Source organism: Haliotis asinina, chromosome 2 (genome assembly GCF_037392515.1).
Source record: "Haliotis asinina isolate JCU_RB_2024 chromosome 2, JCU_Hal_asi_v2, whole genome shotgun sequence".
Classification (NCBI taxonomy): domain Eukaryota; kingdom Metazoa; phylum Mollusca; class Gastropoda; order Lepetellida; family Haliotidae; genus Haliotis; species Haliotis asinina.
In genome coordinates, this window is record NC_090281.1 from 94,075,540 (window position 1) to 94,097,656 (window position 22,117).

General features: G+C 39.8%; 1 protein-coding gene across 1 annotated transcript in view; it reads right to left on the reverse strand.

Annotated features, from left to right (window-relative positions):
- Window positions 1–4,176: 4,176 nt before the first annotated feature.
- Window positions 4,177–22,117, reverse strand: part of LOC137273038 (glutamate receptor 3-like) — a 45,543-nt gene continuing 27,602 nt past the window's right edge. The window contains exons 7-17 of the mRNA XM_067805478.1: window positions 20,672–20,875; window positions 18,940–19,047; window positions 18,419–18,526; window positions 17,615–17,824; window positions 16,014–16,369; window positions 13,014–13,212; window positions 9,133–9,380; window positions 7,982–8,093; window positions 5,849–5,986; window positions 5,342–5,446; window positions 4,177–4,595 (exon numbers count right to left, since the gene is read on the reverse strand). Of these exons, the coding sequence (XP_067661579.1) occupies window positions 4,518–4,595; window positions 5,342–5,446; window positions 5,849–5,986; window positions 7,982–8,093; window positions 9,133–9,380; window positions 13,014–13,212; window positions 16,014–16,369; window positions 17,615–17,824; window positions 18,419–18,526; window positions 18,940–19,047; window positions 20,672–20,875 (1,866 nt within the window). The 3' untranslated portion in view covers window positions 4,177–4,517. The remainder of the gene's footprint in view (window positions 4,596–5,341; window positions 5,447–5,848; window positions 5,987–7,981; window positions 8,094–9,132; window positions 9,381–13,013; window positions 13,213–16,013; window positions 16,370–17,614; window positions 17,825–18,418; window positions 18,527–18,939; window positions 19,048–20,671; window positions 20,876–22,117) is intronic.

Consider the following 22,117-nt stretch of genomic DNA (forward strand, 5'->3'; position numbering starts at 1 on the left):
ATCTGTTGTTGTCCTTTGATTGCTTTGAAACGACAATTGACGTTCTTGATTCCATAAAAAGCTAGACTCCAAACGGTTGCATTGCGTTTCTTATCAGGGAAAGTATATGTCTTGAAGCAGCAAACTGGAAATACTGTTGTCTTTTGGAAACGAAATTAACTTAGCAACACTCATATTAACAACAAAAAATATATCTTCTAGGCAAGACTCTAGTCTTTTAGACTTTAAACGACTTCATGATGACATATTTATCTCTTTGGTGCAATTGTCTTTCTCTCAGTGAATAAACACTATTCAGGATGCATTATAACTGTCTATATAGTTAATGTGTATATTTTAATGGAAGTATGTATATGTATGTTGTATGGATATAATTCGTCTTGACCTGAATATAGAACTTAAATGCTCCCAGTATCTAAGAAAGAGAATGACACATTAATGGTTAACTGAAAGCATTTATTTGGAAGAGAAATGGAATCATATATTAATATGACATAACATGCCAACAGAATGCTTTGGTTCTGACAGTAAAGCCACATGGTGTGTAACACTAATTTTCACATACTCATTTACAGCAAATTCATCTCACAGTATAGTGAATACACTTACATATTGCATAGAAAAGTGTGAATTATCAACATTAGCTTGTGATATGAGACCATGAGATTACATGAAATAGCTCTGCGAAAGCGAGTGAATGAGTAATTGAGTTAACCGCCTATTGCATCAGTATTTCAGTTACAATGTGGATACCAGTAAGACTGCAGAATGTGCAGTAGAGACTGTGAGCATATTTACATGTCAAAACCAGAATGACAGTATTAAAATATTCTGAACATTATATATTATCAAAATGAATATGGGAACATACTTACCAAATTACATACAACACCAGTTAACCAGCCTTTGTATCTACCCTTATTCTCCGTATGATCTACAAAAAATAGGTTCATTCACATTTATTTCACTAACCATTTACACTTGTTTCAAATAAAATACCCTTCACTTTGATCTCTGATGCTACAAACACACTGGAATTCTGAATTACTTGGTACACAATGCTCGCTGATCTGCCAACTGGTCATCAAAGCGACGACATTACAAGGTTGAAGCATAATGGACTTGAGCAACGTCGAGCAGAGCAGGACCCTCTTTTCCTAACAGGCCCCTCGTCCCTGTGGAAGCCATGTTTCAGTGGAGAAAGAACGACAAGGGTTTTCAAGAGCGTGTCCATGACAGTTGAGCGTAGCGTGCAACAATGGGAGGCGATGAAGAATGTTCTGGTTGTTGATAAAGTGGTCATGACGCTCCCAGAAAAGCCGATGGTCAATAGTGACTGTAATTCCGCTGTCGACTCATTGCTGCTCTGTTGTTGATCCCAGGGGCTATACAATTATGGCACTTGTCCAGTCCTTGTTCGCTGTAGCACTAAATTACAGGTTGAAAGACCCGTCTATAAAGGCTTAATAGAGGAGTAGCTCCGTGCCAATGGTAAATGGTTCGATCCGGAATGGATCCTTACACGGGGGCGTGTTATGATCGTGTGAAGTGGTGATTTAATGATACTGTTCAACCTCTGATGGTATTGAACATTTGACAATATTTAAATGCACTGATACATAATAAGATAAACAGGCATACCCCATATAGATATGGGTATTTAGTTTTGTTTTTTCAAGACACAATCAACAACATTAAGAGTAAAGAAAAATATTTTGACATTTGTGATGGTTAACGCTATAATAATCTTTACACAACAATAATAGTATTATATGATATTTACAAACACATCAAACGCCGTGATCTTCCTTGACAAATATTTAATTTAACATAATCAACCAAACATGTAATATAAAAGTATCACATTACAAGTAAATCTCCATTATATTTAGATGTTATTTCGGGAAAGTTAATGAATATTTCACCAACATCATCAGCGTCTAATGAATGCTTATCCTAACATTTGAGGAATTCACAGGCATCGAATAACCTTGGATAAATTACTACAACTAAATATCGAAGCCCTGAGAGTCAACTTATGTGAAAAAGTAGTACATGCCTGACATAGTGTTTAACGTTTAACAGTAGCTGACCCCATCAGATATCGTGTTCATATCATGGCCTCATTTAATGTAAGAACCAACATTATGTGACAGAGAGATAAGTGGCGTGAGAATTATAGCAAGCAATAGTGTCGATATACACAGGTATTGGAACAATGGAGATCTACTGTCTGGATGTATTTCGAGTTAAATGACAACAAGTATTGCGACACTAGCTAATCCGGCACACTGACGTACTGACATAAGAGGGTCAAATAGTCATCTTTCATCATACGGTACATGATCTAATTCATTATAATGTCACCAGAGTGGGAATGTCAAGGATTTTCCGTATATATAATATATATCGCCTCTGCACATAGCAAAAACAGCAAAGACGTTTGTGTGTCTGCTTACGATTTAACCAACCAAACTTCAGTCTCGCTCTTTGACAGGGTCCTATCTCGGTTAATGTGAAACGTAGGCGTCTGGAAATGTGATATTCGGCCCAGGATATATCGAACACTCTGGCCAAAATGCCAGGAATGTTGTGTGCTAGAACATGCACAGTGAAAGGCTGTAAAGATGGTGGATTAGCTTCTTGGCCCCGAAGCCTCGACGGGCAATGACAGCAAGATAAAAAATGAGATACTAGTTTCAAGAAGACTGACCTTCACTGGAACATTGGCTTCGAAAAATCGGTTTTATCGAACACGTGTCACTTTTAGGATAGTAAATGCTTATCGCGGAAGACAGATGTCTGTTTTAAGGAGATATTCTGGTAATAAATGCAACGATAACCAATATTGGATGAAAGGACTCCCTTTTGTAGCATGCCTCTGTACAATATCTTGAATGTGTTATTGGAAACCGAATATATAACTGACCGTTATGGTGTCTACGAAAAATGTCCAAATCTGATTTTGGAGAGTTTTTTTCGTGATTACAATTTTCGTTTGGTCGGCTGGAATGAATGACATCTCGTATATATCGAGACCTCACATTGAATGTGACACCATGACGAAAGTAATCTGCTTTTCCGTGTCATCGTTTTCAACCATTTTAAACCTTCACTTATCAAAGTCATGATTTTCAAAACCTGGAGGACTTGAAAAATGTTCAATCCCAAGATGCATATAAATGATGTCTAATCAATAGTTTTAATTCCAAAGTACATCTGCTTGAACCACGATTTAAATTTTGACTTTTTAGTTTTCATTTTAATATATTTCAATCAAGCAATTTGAACTGGATGGTGTGATGGGGACATGGTTGTATTGCACGAGATACTGATATGTCCATCATGTATGTACATTTCACAACGACACCTTAACTAAATAATGCATTCCAATCATCATGAATATGTGGATATGTACAGACGAAAAACGGAATTTCAGTTGAATGTAATCTTCGTTGTGAGGGAACATATTAGCAGTTAGCCAGGTGCAGGTGCGCGTGAACTGCCGGGCGTTGTTATGGAACATAGTCGACAACATTACAAGTAATCGAAAGTGACAAACAAGTAGACGATAGAATAAAGAACACTCTCAGATCATGACCACAGACCAGAGCAACCATTCGATGGCCTGTATGGTCGCCTCGTAACAGCAATGAAACTGAGGACAAAATCTGTCTCTTGACCGACATACATATCTGCGCACAATCAATAGAGGAACGATAAACATAAAACCCCAAACAATATCACCGTTCAATAATGATGATGGAAAATTAAATACTCTTGTGAGAAATACATTTCGACGAAAACTAATGCCGGCACACTTGAAAGAGGCCATTTTTAAGCCCATATGTTTATATTAACACTAGCAATGAATAATACTTTTTAACATAAAGCCATCACGTTAATAATTTAAGTCCATAGCACGTTGTAAGCGATAACCAATATTTCAACATATGGTTGAGTTGCAGGCGGAGATACACCCTTTTGATAAAAAAGAGGAATTTAGACCTTAAGTTTTGGAATGGGCAGATGTGTAATTGTAATAACAAAAAAGGAATATTTCACAATTATCATTATATGACATAAACTCATTCGAATTGAAGCTTTGACTTGAACCGGGATGTGCGTATGTGTAGCGATACAGATTTCCAACATGGACAGTTAGGGCATGGGGTTTCCTTGTTATTAAACACACACAAAATTCCATATATTTCCGTACTTTAAGCTCGTCCCGTGACATGATAAAGGTATATTTGAACCGAAACATTAGTAATGTTTCAGGACAATAATAGTACTATTTGTCTCATTTCCCCAAGTATCTAGTCATGTATTCAAAAGCTAATCTATTACAACACGTTATTTTTATTGATTATAGTTCTGGTGTCACATGGGGGGATTAGAGTTTGATATTGCCTAACGAGGAATTGTCCATATCACATTCATTTACGACTTTGCGTCGCCTCATTGTCGTTGAGCACGTGGAGGCCGCATTACGGCACATATGTCTGCCGCACTGGTCAGGATAAATGAATCTGTTCATCTGTTAGAGGATCGAACGATATTAGCTGACGATCTGTTGGCTCCTTGAATGAGCACTGAAACAGACAGAAATAGGAATCAATTCTTCGTTACAATGACCTGGTACCAAATGCCGACATATGTTGTGCCAACACAGTTGTAACTATCAATTTGGTAATACAACACGTATGCGGTTACATCCGAGGGAGCCTAAAGACGGTTATTTGTGAGTGATTTGAGTATAACTCTTCTATCGCCTTATGTCAGTTAAAACAAGGACAAATGCAAAATGAGGCAGCTTGTTGACATAAACTTCTTTATGGAACAAAATTCGGATATGACACCTCGCGGCAAACCCTGTCACGACGAATTGCTGTCTCTTTAAAGCATGATATTAACGCATACGTTTGATGATGAATTGTGAAACATATCTGAGACGATTAAAATGAAACCATGAAACATTTTCGCCACATGAACCTTCAACAGCCTTCAGCTCAAAAGGACAAAAGGAACAGGACAGTGAAAACCTTTTTGGAAATGGTGGTGCATATGCAAAGTGAAATCAACGACCCGAAATAAATAACTTATCGGCCATATGCACGAACACACATGCATACACACACACACACACACACACACACACACACACACACACACACACACACACTGACACACTGGGGAAGTGGGACGGGCATCTTTAACAAAATGTTACAGTACTTGAATGAAAACGATATCACTCGTCCCTAAATTTTGCTGGTTGAATATCAAATGGTGGCCCATTCATTAGTGTACAACAGGTTCAACTAAAACATTAGTACTCCACCGTTCCGTTTTCTTCAGCCTCTGCTAATGGTGATCGCGGCAATCGTGTGAGTTCTCTCCCTTTCTGTGGTTCTACAGCCGCATTGTCCTTCGTCCTTGAACCGCTCTGAAGAGCAAAAACAACATTTATTTGCACATACTACGTTTACGGTGATAAAGGTGACGAAGTGTTAAACGTGAAAACAACACAATGTTTGTGTCATATTTAACCAGTGTACACACGTGTGATTGACTATAACTTTGCAACTAAAGTGAAAATAAGTACCGTATAGTAATACAAATTTCACGAGATCCAATAACAAGTAGTTTATTAACTTTTGTGAACGTAGCACCAGCTTCGAGCGAAATTCAGCATATATCTTACACATGCATGAGGTTACCCCAATAAATCGTACTATTTCTTATTCCAGGGGAAAATCAATAGTTTTCATAATTAGATTCCAATACATCATCTTAGGAAACCTATTGTCAAGGAGAAATGCAGCAACCAAACTTCAAAGATTCGCACCTTAAAGGATCTTCCCCGGAGTTTGTTCTTTATCAGGAAGTCCATAAACGCCACGAGAATTGCCAGCACTAAGCCGCTGATGAGGATATGGAATATCCCTGACACATTGCTCAGTGTCAGAGCGCTGGTGGCGGTGTCCTAAAATTGACATTACTATGTTTTATGAGTTGCGTGAAACACATACATATGCAACATAAGTTTAATACAACGAGAAAGGACAAAATGTCATATCGGATTTACAATTTGAAGTGTTTTCAAAGGTACCCACATAAAATCTCGCTTAAGATTTTGCGGTTGTTTTCTGGCTTTTGCCTTAAACGTATTTCACAAAATACATTTATATTCGCTTGGAATGATCAAAGAAAATTATCAAATCCTCTGTTTCTTTCAAATCTTCCACCAGAATATGAATACAAACGTGTTGAACTTTCGACGGTTTATTTGACAGTCAGACTGAAAACTGGTTATCCCCCTGAGCCCTGTCTACATTTGGAATTGACACGTGCATGTCTGTTTCACGGTAAGGGTAATATTGGATTACGCTCTCTATCCACAATAGAGACAAGCGAAAACACATATGCAGGTTGACTACATCAATTTTCTAATGTCAGCAAATTCAGTTGGATACACAGACTGGAAACTTACAAACATGAATAATTTTGCGATTTCAAACATGTTCTTCCATTCCTGAACTCATTTACGTCAGATGTGTCTTAAACAGTCGTCTTTGTGTCACGAAATTTTACGGATACAGAAACCAGTTGTTCCTTCACTAGCAACTTATGGAATTCCTGGAGAATTGTGAAAGTGCGAGTTCACTCATATTATAAGGGATGACATAGACTTTATGGATCATCAGTTTCTTTATTTTAATAATGGCGATGTTTCAGTATAGGTTCTTGTAGTGTTTTAAGGGCTCATGACAGGGACATCACAAAATATGTGCATCATCAAGGACAGTCAAAAGATGTTTATACTTGACTTGAGAGTCACCTCGCCATCCCAGAGGTTGAAAGACCCACACGTGGCTGAAGTATGTTGAAATAGAATTACCCACACGTCACCACTATAATACTGACTGAATTCATGAATTTGAAATTCTTGTACCCACATCACCCCCGCCCTCCCTAAATATATATGGAACAGAAACCAGAGTTCCAGCGCCTGCACCCAAGCAGTTCTTTGAAGGAGCGTTCGGAAGCTCACACTCATATCAATCTCATTTGTGAAGATTAATCTCGTCAATGACATCGGAAGATTTTTACCCTTATCATGTTCAGGTTGCAACTGAGAGTGGATTAGAAGCAATTTAGAGCAGGTATTATATTCTCGTAACAAACCACACTGCTTGACATATGTCAGTGTCTGGAACACTTCCCGGATATGTTTGGTCAGGCATCAGGAAGTCCATTGTCAACCCTTAAAAGCTGTGTTAATATTCTACATCCTTTTCAACGTTTTGGAAAGAGAATTTTATTTGTTCTCCTCGTTTCATTTATTTACAATTCATTTCGTAAACTTTATTTTGCCGCGACATGATAAAAACTATTATTACTTTTGATAGAGCTTAACACACGCGTCAGTTTAACATCTAAGCTATACAAAACCCATGGATTTTTCTTAATATGCGTGTGTAAAGTGTCGAGTATGACCATGAGTGTTTGCGCATATTTCACAGTCTATTGTGTTATCACAAAATAAATATTAATAGAAATTCAGTCTTCAATGACATGTTACTTTAAATATTATTTGTTCTTTGCAAGCTGGAACTGACGTACTATGTAGCACATTATAGGCACATTAAGTACCGATACGTTGAACATAACCACAGGAAACAAGTGACATGTTTTCTTCGAAACTTCACCTAGAACCTACATACAACAGTCATGGCGTCCAGTAATTTGTCTCAGCTATGCTCATGCACTGCTCCATAATGATCAACGATGTATTCAAACCGCTGCTCCCAGAGGCAATCCCGAGACATAAAACAACTCTAAAGGGTTGGAGTGTTACTTGATTGGCATGTAGGTGATCGACTGCTACAATGCACTGACCATCTTCACCATTAAGATCTGGGGCAAATATTCAGACCAGAATGTTTTATTTTGATGCTTCATCGTTCGCCATGATTACCTTGCCTCCACCTTCCTTGCCACACTGACCCTTATCGTACCACCATTTCTGCTCCATCTTGTGGAGGACCCCCACCTCCCGCAGTTCCAACACAGCTATATTTATAGGATCCCTGCAAGAGAAATGTCATAATGGCTTTCACTACATTGACATTTAACATTTGTTTACCCGGGTTTTCGAAAACTTGAAACATTGATATTTAATCTCTGTCTGACTGTGAATGCCATGGTTCTGTGTGAGCGGCTGCTGGGGAACAATAGTTCCCCATAATTCATGAACGCAACGTTTCATTGAGGCATGTATTGAGTACACATTGGACGCCCGGTGAATCATCACTAATGTATGCACTATACTTTAGACATTGTGGGATTCCAACAATGGGCTCTGGTCAAATCATCTATTTTTGAAAAGTTACTCAACCACCTCATAGGTTTGTCAAGCTCGGTGACATAACTGGCTGCGAGGTATCTAGGAGTTGTTCAACATATTATTTGGTCAAGGGTCAGGTATATCTAAAGCGCAGATGCGAAATCACAAACCATTTATGCTTCAAATACCTCGAATTATTGACTGCTAAAATTAATAAAATATTATCACCTTAAACGTACATGTGACTAAGTATGGTTTTACATCGTTGTAATCAATATCCCAGCACTATCACGATAGGTAACACCAGAAATGGACTTCACACACTGTACTAATATGGGGAATCGAACCCCGGTCCTCACAGTGACAAGAGGACGCTTTAACAACTCGGCTATGCCACCGTCCCAAACGTACAAGTAACATGCATTAAACGTACGAATGGTCAAAATGACCAGATACATTCCTTAAACAAATTTTATAATAACAACCTGCTATAATGTAAACTAACGCACACACGAATAGCACATCTCCCGTTCTGTGATAGTGTAAAAAATAACCAGCGTAAATGTTTGGAACAGTATGATTTTTTGTGTCACTCACTGGTCACAGGCCGTGTTGTCGAGAGACCACGCATATTGTGCCCTGTTGCACTGTCTATTGCCATGTTGCCAGACAATGTCTATTTCAAAGGTTGTGAATAGTCTAAGTCTCAATGCTAACTACGTGAAACGTTGCTGTGGACATTACAACGTTGATGGGATTGGTACATTTTAGACATGTCATACCTTAAATCGGAGCCTAGTGCTGTAGCTATTCCATAGCCCTTGGAGTCCAGATTACGCCCGACCTTCATAGTGTTACATGGCTTTCGTTGGTTAAAATACTCGTTCATGGCAGACTCCAGCAGAAAGGCGAACTTTCCTTTAGATGATCTCACTCGCTCCACACCTTCATCCACCTTGGACACAAAGGACGAGGGCACAGCATCCATCATGGAGTTCCACATCTGCTTGTACACCGTCACCTCAGAATCCTGCAGCAAAGGAGTGAGTAGGTGAGTGAGTGAGTGAGTGAGTGAGTGTCGGGTTAAGTGAAAGGGTATGTCAGTTAATGAAAAGGGACGCACCTCTGCAACGGGGGTGCGGTGGGCGACCTGGCTAATGCGCTAGACTAGTGATCAAGCGAGGTTGAGGTGTCGGGATGAGCCCACCTGTGACCGGGTGTAAAGACCTTAGAGTCAATTTTGTGTGTAAAATCTGTCAGTGTTGTTGCAACCCCTAGTGTACAGTACCGAATCCGTTGGTATATGACCAGATGGTGGCCACATGAATACGTGCAAACACCTAGTTGCGAGTACAGCAACGTGCAGTGAACTTGGACAAAGTACTGTGACTAAGTGTCCAAGTCCATCCAGCTGTTAATGGGTACCTCGTTAGGATGTGAGAGCCATAATAGCTCGGTGCGCCTATTGGCTGCAAGAGTTGTTTACTCCCCAGTTGAGACTGATAATACGATGTGTTGTTGAGATTGGCATCCAGTGATCGAGGGACAAAATACCAGCGCTTTGACCATGCACTAGTGTGTGGATATGTGCGTTATATAAATATCCTACCCATATCCATTTGGCAGTACCACCCGTGTCCCATAACATGTAACAAATAAAAATCATGCAACGAAAAGCAAAATTACACATGTATACTCGGTCTCGATTACCTGAGATGTATGAACGTTTCAAACACCATGCGGTAAAGGATGCTAACCCATATGGTTATTGTCATGGCATTCATTATTAAAACCCACGAGGAGTATCCGTGACATCTGGTAAAAGTAAATTATTTAAATTCGGAATATTTTGTCATGTCGGGGCCTATACGTTAATAGGTCACTTTGACCAGGTGGGTTGTGTATGAATTACGGAGAACATCTGACAAAAGTGACTCTATTTCCGCATCATCACTCCTCCGCTTTCACACAAATTCACCCAGTGTCTTCAGGATCCGACATGTCTTTCTCCATTAATAATTTAAGGTCATTCACCGTTTTCCAAATTTTCGTGTACTTCAGATTTCCTCGAGGGTGTGTTTCCATTAGTTGTTGCCTGTCTTTTGTCGAACCACCTGCGCCTATTTCTGGTTGGAAATGACATTGATCTGAGGTCACTGTCAAACTGTAATATGTTGCTCAGTGTTACCAGCGATGCTAATGTTGGTAAAGAACCAACATCTGCCACAGCAACCTCCTCCTGTTCTGAAACACGTCATCTTCATCTCCATCATTTGTATTCAGCGTGTTCTTGTCCGTGTCAAGGTCGTAAAACGTACATTCAGAATGCTTCATTGCCTCCCCTTGTCCATCACTTAGTCGAGAAGTCCATTATTTTGTTTCCATCTAGTTTTTTGTGGAATTCTCAACAGAATGAAGCCTTCTGTATGTGGGCAGCTTCAAACTCTCTAGGATGAGTAGGATACTAACCCATTTAATTTAATTGATTGGCCCAAACATCATATTCTAAATATGGACTTTGAAGTTATTTCCTGGAATTATGTGGACGTTCAGAGGCTCTTCGTTTATTATAATCTTATCAACTGCCCTCCTTATAGCTTGTCAGCTTATTTCTGTATGCTAAATGAGATGGCATGAACGGAATTTGATTGTGTTTAGATCAGCTAGATTTGCCAGTTTCAGTTTCTATCATAACACTGATAAAGATTCTGTAAACATGGCCTTTTCGCATGAGATTAAGAAAGAATCGAATAATAGAAATATTTTCACCTTGTTTATACTTTGCTGATGCACGCCCCAGGCATGTAGTCATGAGAGTCTGTAGGATGCATTTAACATCACCCTTGCCTTTGTCTTTTAAATATACTTCTAAGCACAATAAAACTAATTCAAGCATTCAGAACTGACAACAAACTGGTCTACTGAAATGAACATCAGCTTCTTGAAGCATGTAGTCGAAATAGAAAATATTACGTTATTAAAAGTTGCTAAGGCACAAAGGCTGACATTTGTCTAACCATCCATGATATGGTGCTGAATGTTTACATAATCAAAACATATACGCCGATCGCTGGGATGGGATTCAGACACATTATCATGATGAGACGGTTCTCAATTTCACGCAACCTTTCTATCGTCTGATACTCACATTTGCATGTGAATGGTAACAGCTACCAGCATATACATGTCCGCCGACAAACATAGCCGTAGGGATTTAAACAGTCTAAAACTGACACATAAAAAATGACTGTCCATTTTTTACCCGATGCAATAAAAATGAGCGTTTGTCGTATTTTTCTATAAAATCACGGCTTTGAAAAATATTGATAAGAATATAAAATATCTGGTATTAGTTCCTCATTGATAGAAAGGTTCATCTTGAAGACTGTAAAGATGTAGCTTTAACGAACCATCATTTGACTCTGAGAGTTCACAGGCTCCAAAGGCGCCTACTAAAATGATAGTAAGGCTTGTGCAAATACCACAAACCAAAGGTTACACAAGCTTTGACGTCTTATTTCCTGGCTGACTGACAGTGCTGAATATATTGCCATTAAGTATGACATCCACGAGATATGTCACGCAATGCAAAGGTGACCAATAATAAAATTAGTTTGCCAGACAGTCGTGAGCCTTGAAAACACTCTACCCTTTTTAATTCCTTGTTAGTATACAGTAAATGACGATACAAGTAGTCTAGGTTCTTGGTAACATCACTATGCTGGCACAGTGATGAAAAATCAATACATGTGTCTGTGGTGTGTGTGCATGGAACATGGGATTGATATGCGATGGTGTCAGTGACGCTGTTAACGTCGTAATACATATTATTACTTGTATATGTTTCTTTTGAAATACGTCTGTTGTCATATTTGAAGTAAGCAATAGCATCTAAATGGATTTTAATGACAGTTAGGTGTGTGTTTGATATACACTGGTGTACATTTCTTTCAGCATCACATGTATCAGATATATTCATAGATGCAAACTGTATCATATCATATATATCAAGGATAATAAACAACAACAGGCACGGGCAGAAGTGAGAGTAAACAACGAGTATTTTTGTCTTATCAGCTTACAGATGGAAATTGGTGGACGTCATATGTGTCACAGAGAAAGTTTGTGATGGGAAGTTTTATGTCATTACGAGAAACGTAACCTGGATATTCACTACATTGTTTTGATCGGCCCTGTGCAGCTCAAACACTAACATTTTATATCTGCAGAAACACGTCCAGAGTCTGCAGATCACAGACTGAGACGACATAGGCAACTTATCGCTGAGATCAAATGGATTTCAACAGTATCCCTCCAGCATTCACGACACTGAAGACGTCACATTTGCAATCTGATCACAAATACTGCGTGCAAGCACGAGTAGTAAGCATTCTGTGGGCAATGAAAACCAACACTGCCAATGAATGAGAGCGGACTGGCTTTCAATGAATTATCGAAACCATGAATACGAAGCATAAGAACAACCTGTTGTACACATGTGTATGGTCAATATGGCTTATTTTACCCGCAAGACAATTGTACTAGCCTGCCACTTTGACACGACACCAGTGGTACGGTTGTCAGTGAAGTAAAGAGCCATGAATAAAATATAAACAAAATCTACATATAAGCTTTACCAAAACTATATTATGAAAATACATACCCTAAAAAATTCGTATGTTGAACCATTTTCCTTGGGACCATATTTAATTTCCGTTTGTTTAACGAGGTCATCCGCTGAGTCTATAGGTGTAAACATCCGCTCTATAGTGAGGAAGGCAGCCAAGTTGGCAGTGTAGGAGGATATGAGGATGAGTGTAAAAAACCACCAAGCACTCCCCACTATACGGCCGGAGAAAGATCTGAGGGCAAAGAACAAAGGCCAATGAAATGTCATAACAACCGGTTCATATACATGTTAGGTAATCCGTTTTCATTTACTGGAATTCCAAAGGACAGAAGGGATAAGATAAAATGTGTTTGACGCCATTCAAGGCCATTACCCTCATATAGGACAGTGTGTGTGCGTGTGCGTGAGTGTGCGTGTGCGTGTCCTTCGTGTGGTCCAAAGGGTAACACGGAAACCCCACCCAGACATAACAGACGGATTCTAATCCTACAATTCCAGGCAGGGTAAAAACAAGTTGTAACATTTGGAAAATAAATTAGATCATATGATAGAACATCTGAAATTTCTGACTGATGGTTTGGTAATGGCGCATCATTCTGAAGTTCCACCCACCAGGAATGGTAAGAAAGGCATACGGACGAATGATGCTCCGGTGAATACATTAACATTGGTCATGGCTTGTATATTGCGTAAATAATACAATCAGGAAACCCCATTAGACAACAATGAGAAATTTCCACTAAAAGTTAAAACCTTTTGGTAAACTTGCAACACAAACAATTTTGCCCTATTCATTGTCAAGATGATTTCTCAGACACTTTGTGAAATGTGATTTGTTCCTAAAGTTAAGTTTCTTAAACGTCTGTAACTGGTACATGAAAGCCATTTCCAGATTAGGTTCATCAGTATGCTAGCTCTTTAGTCTGGCACCGTGTATTGTCAGTTGAGCCGTGTATGAGCCAGTTGTCATTTTTGGACCGCGCACCTTCAAAGGTATCGTTACTAGGAGATAATTATTCATTAACACGTTGAAGAATCACAGGTAACATCTGGCAGAGAGTTGTTTCAATTATGGAAAGGGTTTATGTCTTTCACATTCTTTCTGTCAGACATGGTAACAGATATGTTCTAATACAGTTAAACAACACCATCACTGAATGTATGTTAGTTTGTGTCAAATTACAATACGGTTGGTGTATTTATTATTGCATAGTTGCTTGGTTTTAACAAGTCAACTGACGGGTTTCTACTCTAAAAAACGAAATTCTGAATTGAAATCAGCGATAAGCAAAGATAAAGTGATCCTGGCAATAAGTTTAAAGTTTTTCCCGGTTTCATTTGGTCCATTTTGAAGCACAGGACCTAGATTTTCGAAGGTCTCGACTATCTTAGCACTAAGAGAGCTTCCAAAATCAAGCCCTGAGCCCATTTTACGAAGCGATCCTTAAGCGTTAAGGTGATCGTCACTCCCATACTTTAACATCGACTTACGACAGGCACAGCGCTGCGATCGCCCTGTGAAACGGGCCCCTGTATCACATCCTTTATATTGAAAATGTTACAGACAAACCTTACGTGTGAACGTCCATTTGGTGTTTTGTGCGCTATGAATCAGATGTTCGTAATCATATTGCCTCAAAGATGGTCCTGTCTTCCAGAGTATTTAGGGTAAACCAGTTAGACAACCATAATACAGCCATTCAACCTCAAGGTACTTAATACCATATCCTAGTTAAGCGGATTTCTTCTTCACAGTAAGGTAGAAGAAAGTAAACCGAACATTCATCTTGACAGACATCAACCAGTCACATCCATGATTCAAGTACACCATTGTCTTACGTTCATTGCAAATCGATTTCGGAAGGTTGGAACATATACGTTGAAAGTCCCACGTTATTCTTGACTGAATATTCATCTCCACGAGACATCTTCAAGAACTGCCATCATTACCAGGCTCTGTTGCCACCATAAGCTGGAGCAGTGGATTTAGCTCGAGGGCGTGCGATAACTGGCTTTCAGTGCGCCGCATTAACTCTTCGTTCGGAGATACAAACTGATTAGGACTTGGATTGAACAGCTGAGGCAGAAGCTACCTTTAACCGGAGGCAGTCGTGCGTGAAATTACACAGAAAACTGGGATTAGGTCTTTAACGTGATTATTTGCTCTCTTCCACAAATCTCCACACACAGTTATCTTATTTCATTGAAGTAAACTGATTTAACTCATGCATCAAGAGTTTCAGTTTGCATAGGTGCGAATTTGTAGGGGTTTTCGTGGTCATTTGTGATTGAAACCGTTTGTGGCAGTGATCAATGAAAGGATCTTTCTCAAGATGCGTTGAAACGCCTCGGCGAATCAAATCTGGTGTATGTCTTTCTTGTAGCGACTGCAGAAGTGACCTGCACAGACGTATGAACAGTGGCGTATATTGTCTATTCACAATTATCTACATAAGGGGTCTTCACAGAGGCCTTTATGATTCATGGTAATCGCAGATTTTCGGTTAAAGGACAAACATAACTGTGCAAATTTTGGGGCACCTCTACATGGTAAGCAATGACACCTAGTCTCTCTATTTCTAAAAAGTGCCACATTTACTTGTTTTCTGTCTGACACAAGTTTGTACAGAAGGCTGGCTGTACTGTTTAAATGAGTGATTTTCGAAAAACATAAATGAGGTATCTTCACCCCCGCCACTCACACGAACACACGCACACTCCACTCAAATAAGCACTTTTGTAGTGTCGGGGTTCATGACAGTGAAAATAGTGATCTTGTTTTTCGCACAAGGATCGTTCCACTACGATGCCATTCACACAGACTTTGAAATAAGAGGAGTGGCGGTGTGGTAGTATAACGGTCAAAGCGACCATTCGTCATGCCGAAGGCCCGGGTTCGAATTCCCACGAATGTGTGAAGTCCATTTCTGGTGTCCCCAGCTCTGATATTTCTGTAATATAGCTAAACTCACTCTCTCACTCACGCAAAAAGAGGTAAATGTGACTGTTATTTTTCTCGTAGTTATTACCTACCTTGGTGATATATCTGATCCTTGTTGCATCAAGGCTCCGAGCGCAAACCACAAAGTGTTACACAACGTAAAAGCTGTACTTGCACTCTGACCTTCACCTGTGCACTCAACGTCCCATTCAAAGGGAGAAAACTTTCCCACAAGGAACAACACAAAGCTGACCGCTAAAAAGCCGAGTGTAATACATAACCAAATGCTTTTGGAGAAAGGATCCATGAAAGAAAATATGCCTGGCTTTTGCTTGTCTGGGATTTTGATCATGATACTGATTCCTGTGTTCATGAAAGGCTTGGAAAAGTCTACCACTCGCTCTCGTATTTTTGTGATCGTCAGTGGTGCAATGGCAACATCGGCTTCCTGTGGAAGAAAAAACATGTCATTTTCAATAAAGAAAGTTTTAAGAAAGTTACAATTTCGTTTTATACTTTGCCTTTCTGGTGCCACTCATAGCAATAATATCCTTTTCAGCTATGATGAATCTACATGTTTCTGTTATCCTCCATTTTGTCAAAAAGAAGATTTCCTTGGGGTCCACATGCCATTAACATTAAGTGTGAAATTGTCTCCCTTGGACAAGCTAATACCGAACCTGTCAAATTATCTCCCTTTGGCTGACATCGAAATTGATGTCTCGTTTCCTAACATTAATGATACTTTTGTTCATTTTTAAATTTATAAACAAAAAACCACAGTACATATGATATCACAATCTCTCCGTCATTTATGGAACAAAGAATATACTAAAAGTAAAATACCCAAATACAATCTTCAATTCATACTGCTGTACTATCCGTATAGGAGATGCAGCAGTAAATCACAGCAACCGCGTCTCCAATGATGTCATCATTACTGACAGAGGTTGTGGGAAGTACTCTTAACATCACCGAATTGTGTCCCTTTGGAGGACCCTTCACAGTATTGACTTTGGTGCTAGTAATAACTTCCATAATTGAATCGGGGGATTTGTCACTTCTCTGTCGTCTTAATATTGATTTTCATCATGGATTCTAATGTACCTGCATCTGTTCTATACTCAACAAACTGAAGATGTACAACTGGTCCAGTTGGTTATTAATGTTTTGAGGCAAGTGTACATGCACATTGGCTCTTCAGCCGACCATTAACGTTGGAGGCCAGACATTCTGAGTCTTGGACATGAACTTTCTTTCACTTCAGTCATTCATGCCACATTACCACTCACTATATCGCAGTTGCAATACTTTCACTCACTATATGTCAGCTGCACTACTTTCTCTCACTATATGTCAGCTGCACTACTTTTACTCACTATATGTCAGCTGCACTACTTTCACTCACTATATGTCAGCTGCACTTCTTTCACTCACTGTGTGTCAGCTGTACAACTTTCATTCACCCAGAGTTCCGTGCGGCAAACATAGTACCTCTGCCACAGGCCAGAGAGAGTGGCGAGTCATCACAACTTGCACAGTCCTTGCAGAGCTTCCATATAGTGAGTGAAAATAGTGCAGCGTAAAAGTGGTGAGTGAAAGCATTGCAACTGTCATACAGTAACAGACATGACATTGATGACAATCGTAATAATTGTACAGTTTACTATATCACACGGCAAGCTGACTGCACCTCTCTAATGAGCTCCCCGATCATGCCCGTCCACGACTTGTTATGGAGCCGTCCGCCATACTCTCCGTCTTTCACCGGTTCGATGACGTAATCAAACTTGACAAGTTCTGCTACGTGTCGGGCGAGATCGACACAGTAGCCTTGGAAACGGTCATTTCCAGTACATGGGGAGCCATTGGGTGGGCAATCCCTTATGACAAATGGATCAACCTGTGAAGGACGTTATACCCACATATTAACACCAGCCAATTACAGACAGTACTCGTATAGAATGATTACATTGATTAATATTTTAGAATATGCATAAATTTACATACCTCATCAAACTTGACAGCAGCCTATTGTTAAACCCTCTTTCGCTAACCCTACCCGTGAGGATCCGTGTTAGAATAGGTCTTCTGCAACTCACGCTTGCCTAAGGGTATCGGGTGGTCAGGCTCTCTGACTTGGTTGACACATGTCATCGATTCCCATTAGCGCAAATCAGTGCTCATGCTGTTGATCAATGGCTTGTCTGGTCCAGACTCGACTAATTACAGACCGCCGCCATGTAGCTGGAATTTTGCTGGGTGCGGCGTAAAACTAAACTTACTCGGTAACTAAATCCATCAACACCATAACATGATTTTAATGAACTTGTGGAGCTAAAACTGACCAAACCACTGTGGCGAACTCGCAGGGTCTTGATAATTCGACACACCAGAATTTTTTTCAGCCATATGTTTTCAAACTAGTTTTCTTGCATGGTATTTTGTAGCGCGTAAAGGATTTATGGAAGCATGCAAATGTTTCCCATGCCCTGACCAGTATGGTGGTGACTATTCTGGTTCTGTTTGCTGGTAACGGGAACGTCTCCTTCTCGGGTCGAGCCATGCTTGTGTTGAAGCCGTCAGACTTAGACCAGGTGCCTACCTGCAATACACGTGCCATTTTACACAGGAAGAAGGAGTGTAAGTTGCTGTTCCAAACTAAATCCTTTGGACGTGAAAGTATCCTTGATTCTCATCGATTGAGACCATCCGTGCGGTTTTATCCCACAACGGCTCATAAGACTGATATCACGTAAAGTAACTATGTTTATTGTCTCCTGAACTTTCGTTTCGTAAAAATATGAACTTGTAAAAATATATCTTTTTTGTGTGCGGGGACTGTAAGATCTTCTACAACTGCATGCACCTGTTCCACAAACCAATGATAGCACTTAGGCTCCTTTACTTTGACGAAAAATTAATGAGAATACAAAATGAAAGTAGCGTTGTTCAGAATGACTCCAACCTCATATTAATGTTAACAGACATTGGCATATAGTAATTAGATACACGGACCTTTCTCAGTTTCTTTTTATACTCCAGCTGTAGCACATCCAGTTTGTGACGTTGTCGGATACCACTCGAGTGGAAACCAATCTTCTTGGAGCGTCCCCGTATCTTGACCTGCACGGAAAAGATAATAATGTATGGAATAACAAAGTTAGTTTACATACATGCCACCTGGTTTACATGCAAACAAATGATGTCAATCATTGGATTGTCTTGTTATTTTTTAAAAATAATGCTTATTTTTAAGCCTAGAACCCAACGGGATGATGTTCTCTGGCGTTACATCATTACCTTAGTTTCAAAGCTTCTGTTATGCGCTAAGCGCGACCGTATAGGTCCGTACATCTTCTTTTCAGGTACCTATTGTAAACAGATGGGTCGACTGGGTGCAATGTGGACGAAGTGCCTTGCCGAAGGAACACAACACAGTATGAGACTCAGGTCACAAATTATGGTGTCTCCACCGGGATTAGAACCCGGATCTTTGGCGTGAGAGGCCAGCATGCTAACCACTACATTACTGTTTACCGACAGTCCAAAGAAGAGTGGGTTGTTGGGAAGCGACCAACAACAAACGTACAAACATGCATACTGCACTTCATCCATATGACACAAGTTCCTCCTTCACAGTGCTATTCGCGGCGTCTATGAATCGTCATGGCAATAAACATCCCCATGCCCACCCTAACACAGCCCTAAAAGCATCGAATGGGGTACAGGTTTGTATGTAGTGTGAATATAAGTATAACAGAGTTGAACGATACCTCACATAAGTCAAATTTGCTGAGCGAATGGGAAGGCTTTATTGACGGTTTCAGCTGCATATTAACTACTTGACGCCTCGATGAACGGTTGGTCACTGGATTGTCTTGTAAACACTAGGGTATATACATGTTGCTGGAACATCACTGATCGTTGCGCTAAACGAACCAACTCGTCATAACGTACCGGCCAAATGACCGTCCCAGAGACTTTGTCATGAGAACGTAACTTTTTTTGCTGGAGTGACGTTCTGTGACGATCGGGAATGCTGTTGTTTATCTTTGATCCTAGCATGCCTCGGCGGAACCTCGCAATTATTAAAGGATGGTGCTCGATGAATCGGGAACACAAACCGAACATTCATCATACATCTACGCGAGTGGATGATTTGGACCTTTGGTAATGTGGACAATGCGACAACAGTAAACTGCAAGTAAATTTAAACTCCTTTTCCTTAATACGTGTATTTGGATAGTGTACAGTGTTGCACTGGAAAACAGTTATACACATGCACCAGATCACAGACTGTATCAATACTCATCGTCTCTTGCGTCATACATACATATGGAACACTGAAAAATTGCATCCCACGTCCACACTCCGCAGAGTGCATCTATTCGCGCGATTACGCATGTCTCAATCGTATGCATAAATCTGATGAAGGTTGGGCGTTTAATTTGTCATATCTGAATTGTAATATCAGTGTGCGTAGAGAACAAAAGCAAAGGGCACACAGCAATAATCAAACACACATTACTGGCAATGAGATATTACGTTCAATATTGCTGCACAGAAAATCAGACAAGCACGACGTAATGGCTACAAGAGTTGGTACATAAGTCCCAGGGATCGATAAAACACAGATTTTTACTTTCCTACATTTTGGAAAGATGCAGGATCACCATTAGTAAAGTCAGAATGATCGCCAATGTATATTGGTAACTAGGTCATAATGCTGACATTTATGACACATCACCTTGGTAATGGCCTTCTTGATGGTGAATCCGTGCGTCCACGGTTTGATGGGAAAGTCTCTGCACTTGACTCCCCGAGTGCCATCATTGTACACTTGTCCGTGTCGGAACGTCCGGTAGATGTCGCGGTCCGTTGGACTGTCCAGCAGCAGGTTGAACGCACGGGACACCACCTTGATTCCGTCTGCTGCCAACGCAGCTTCTGTCTGGAGAGATACAGGACATGCGGTCTTTGTTAGTCAATGTTCTTTACACTTAATGAGTGCATGCAGCTGTGAGTGAGTGAGTGAGTGAAAATGTAAGTTAACTCGATGGGGAAGAAAGCCATTCACTATTTTACGAAACATGGTTGTTAAGGCGTAGTATGTTTACTTGGACAGTTACGACAGGTCAAAGATCATCACTAGATGTCCGTTGTAACAGCGTTACATCCAACAGGGAGAATCGGGAGCATGTCGATTATTTTATGTTAGATGTATTTAGGATTATACTTTCCAAGTAAATAAGGAAATCTTTATGGATGAACAACTTGTTTATCAGGTTCGATACAGGTTCTTTGATACTTTCTTGACAACGATACAAGAATATGTGTCGGAACCTCGCATCAGCCGAACAAAGAAGTTGTTCATCCATAAACTTTGCCCTTATCTGATTCACCTACTACTTCACCCAAAGACATTTTGAAAATAACGTATAGATACTGGTACTTTTGATGGGTGGAGTCTCATCTAGGATTCGAACCCACAATTTTCACGTCACTCACAAAATCGCCAACATACAGCCATCTACTCCACTCAGCCACTGAAATGTCAGACAGCTCGTACTCCAGATGAGACACAACCCAACAAAACCACCAGTATCCTAACCTTACCGAGAATGAATTACTCCACTACCTTGGGGGAAACAACTGCAAACTTTATAACTTTATGCTTCAAACTGCTAGAAATCATATGCAAATTTTAGCGTAACGTGATGTTAAGAATTTTCTATGATTACAATAGTCTATTGATCTCACGGCAATAACCGTTTCAATGTTACGAATTTATTGGACAGTACGTCAGTTCATGTGTAAACAGTACCTGTAAACAGAATGAAATATTTTGTTTAGAACAGTTGAATGAAGTGTCTAAACTTCGATGAGTAGTATATAACATGATTACTTTTGACCGCTTTTCAAATGATATATAGTCATAACTGTAAGTAACAGAGTTAGAGGGGAAACCAGTGTCCCTTAGTGAGTGAATACATGAAAAAACAACCACAATAACTTATAAATATACATTTTAGAGTGATAGCTTGATTCTCCACTAATACACAAGTGGAGGTACTAACATCATTAGAATAGCATCAGCTTTACTGTCAAAATGATGCTTCAGTTTGCAAAACTAACAAGAACTCTAACGTGAAACTGTTGAAAAACCCCTGTTCTTTCTGTAAACAATACAGAC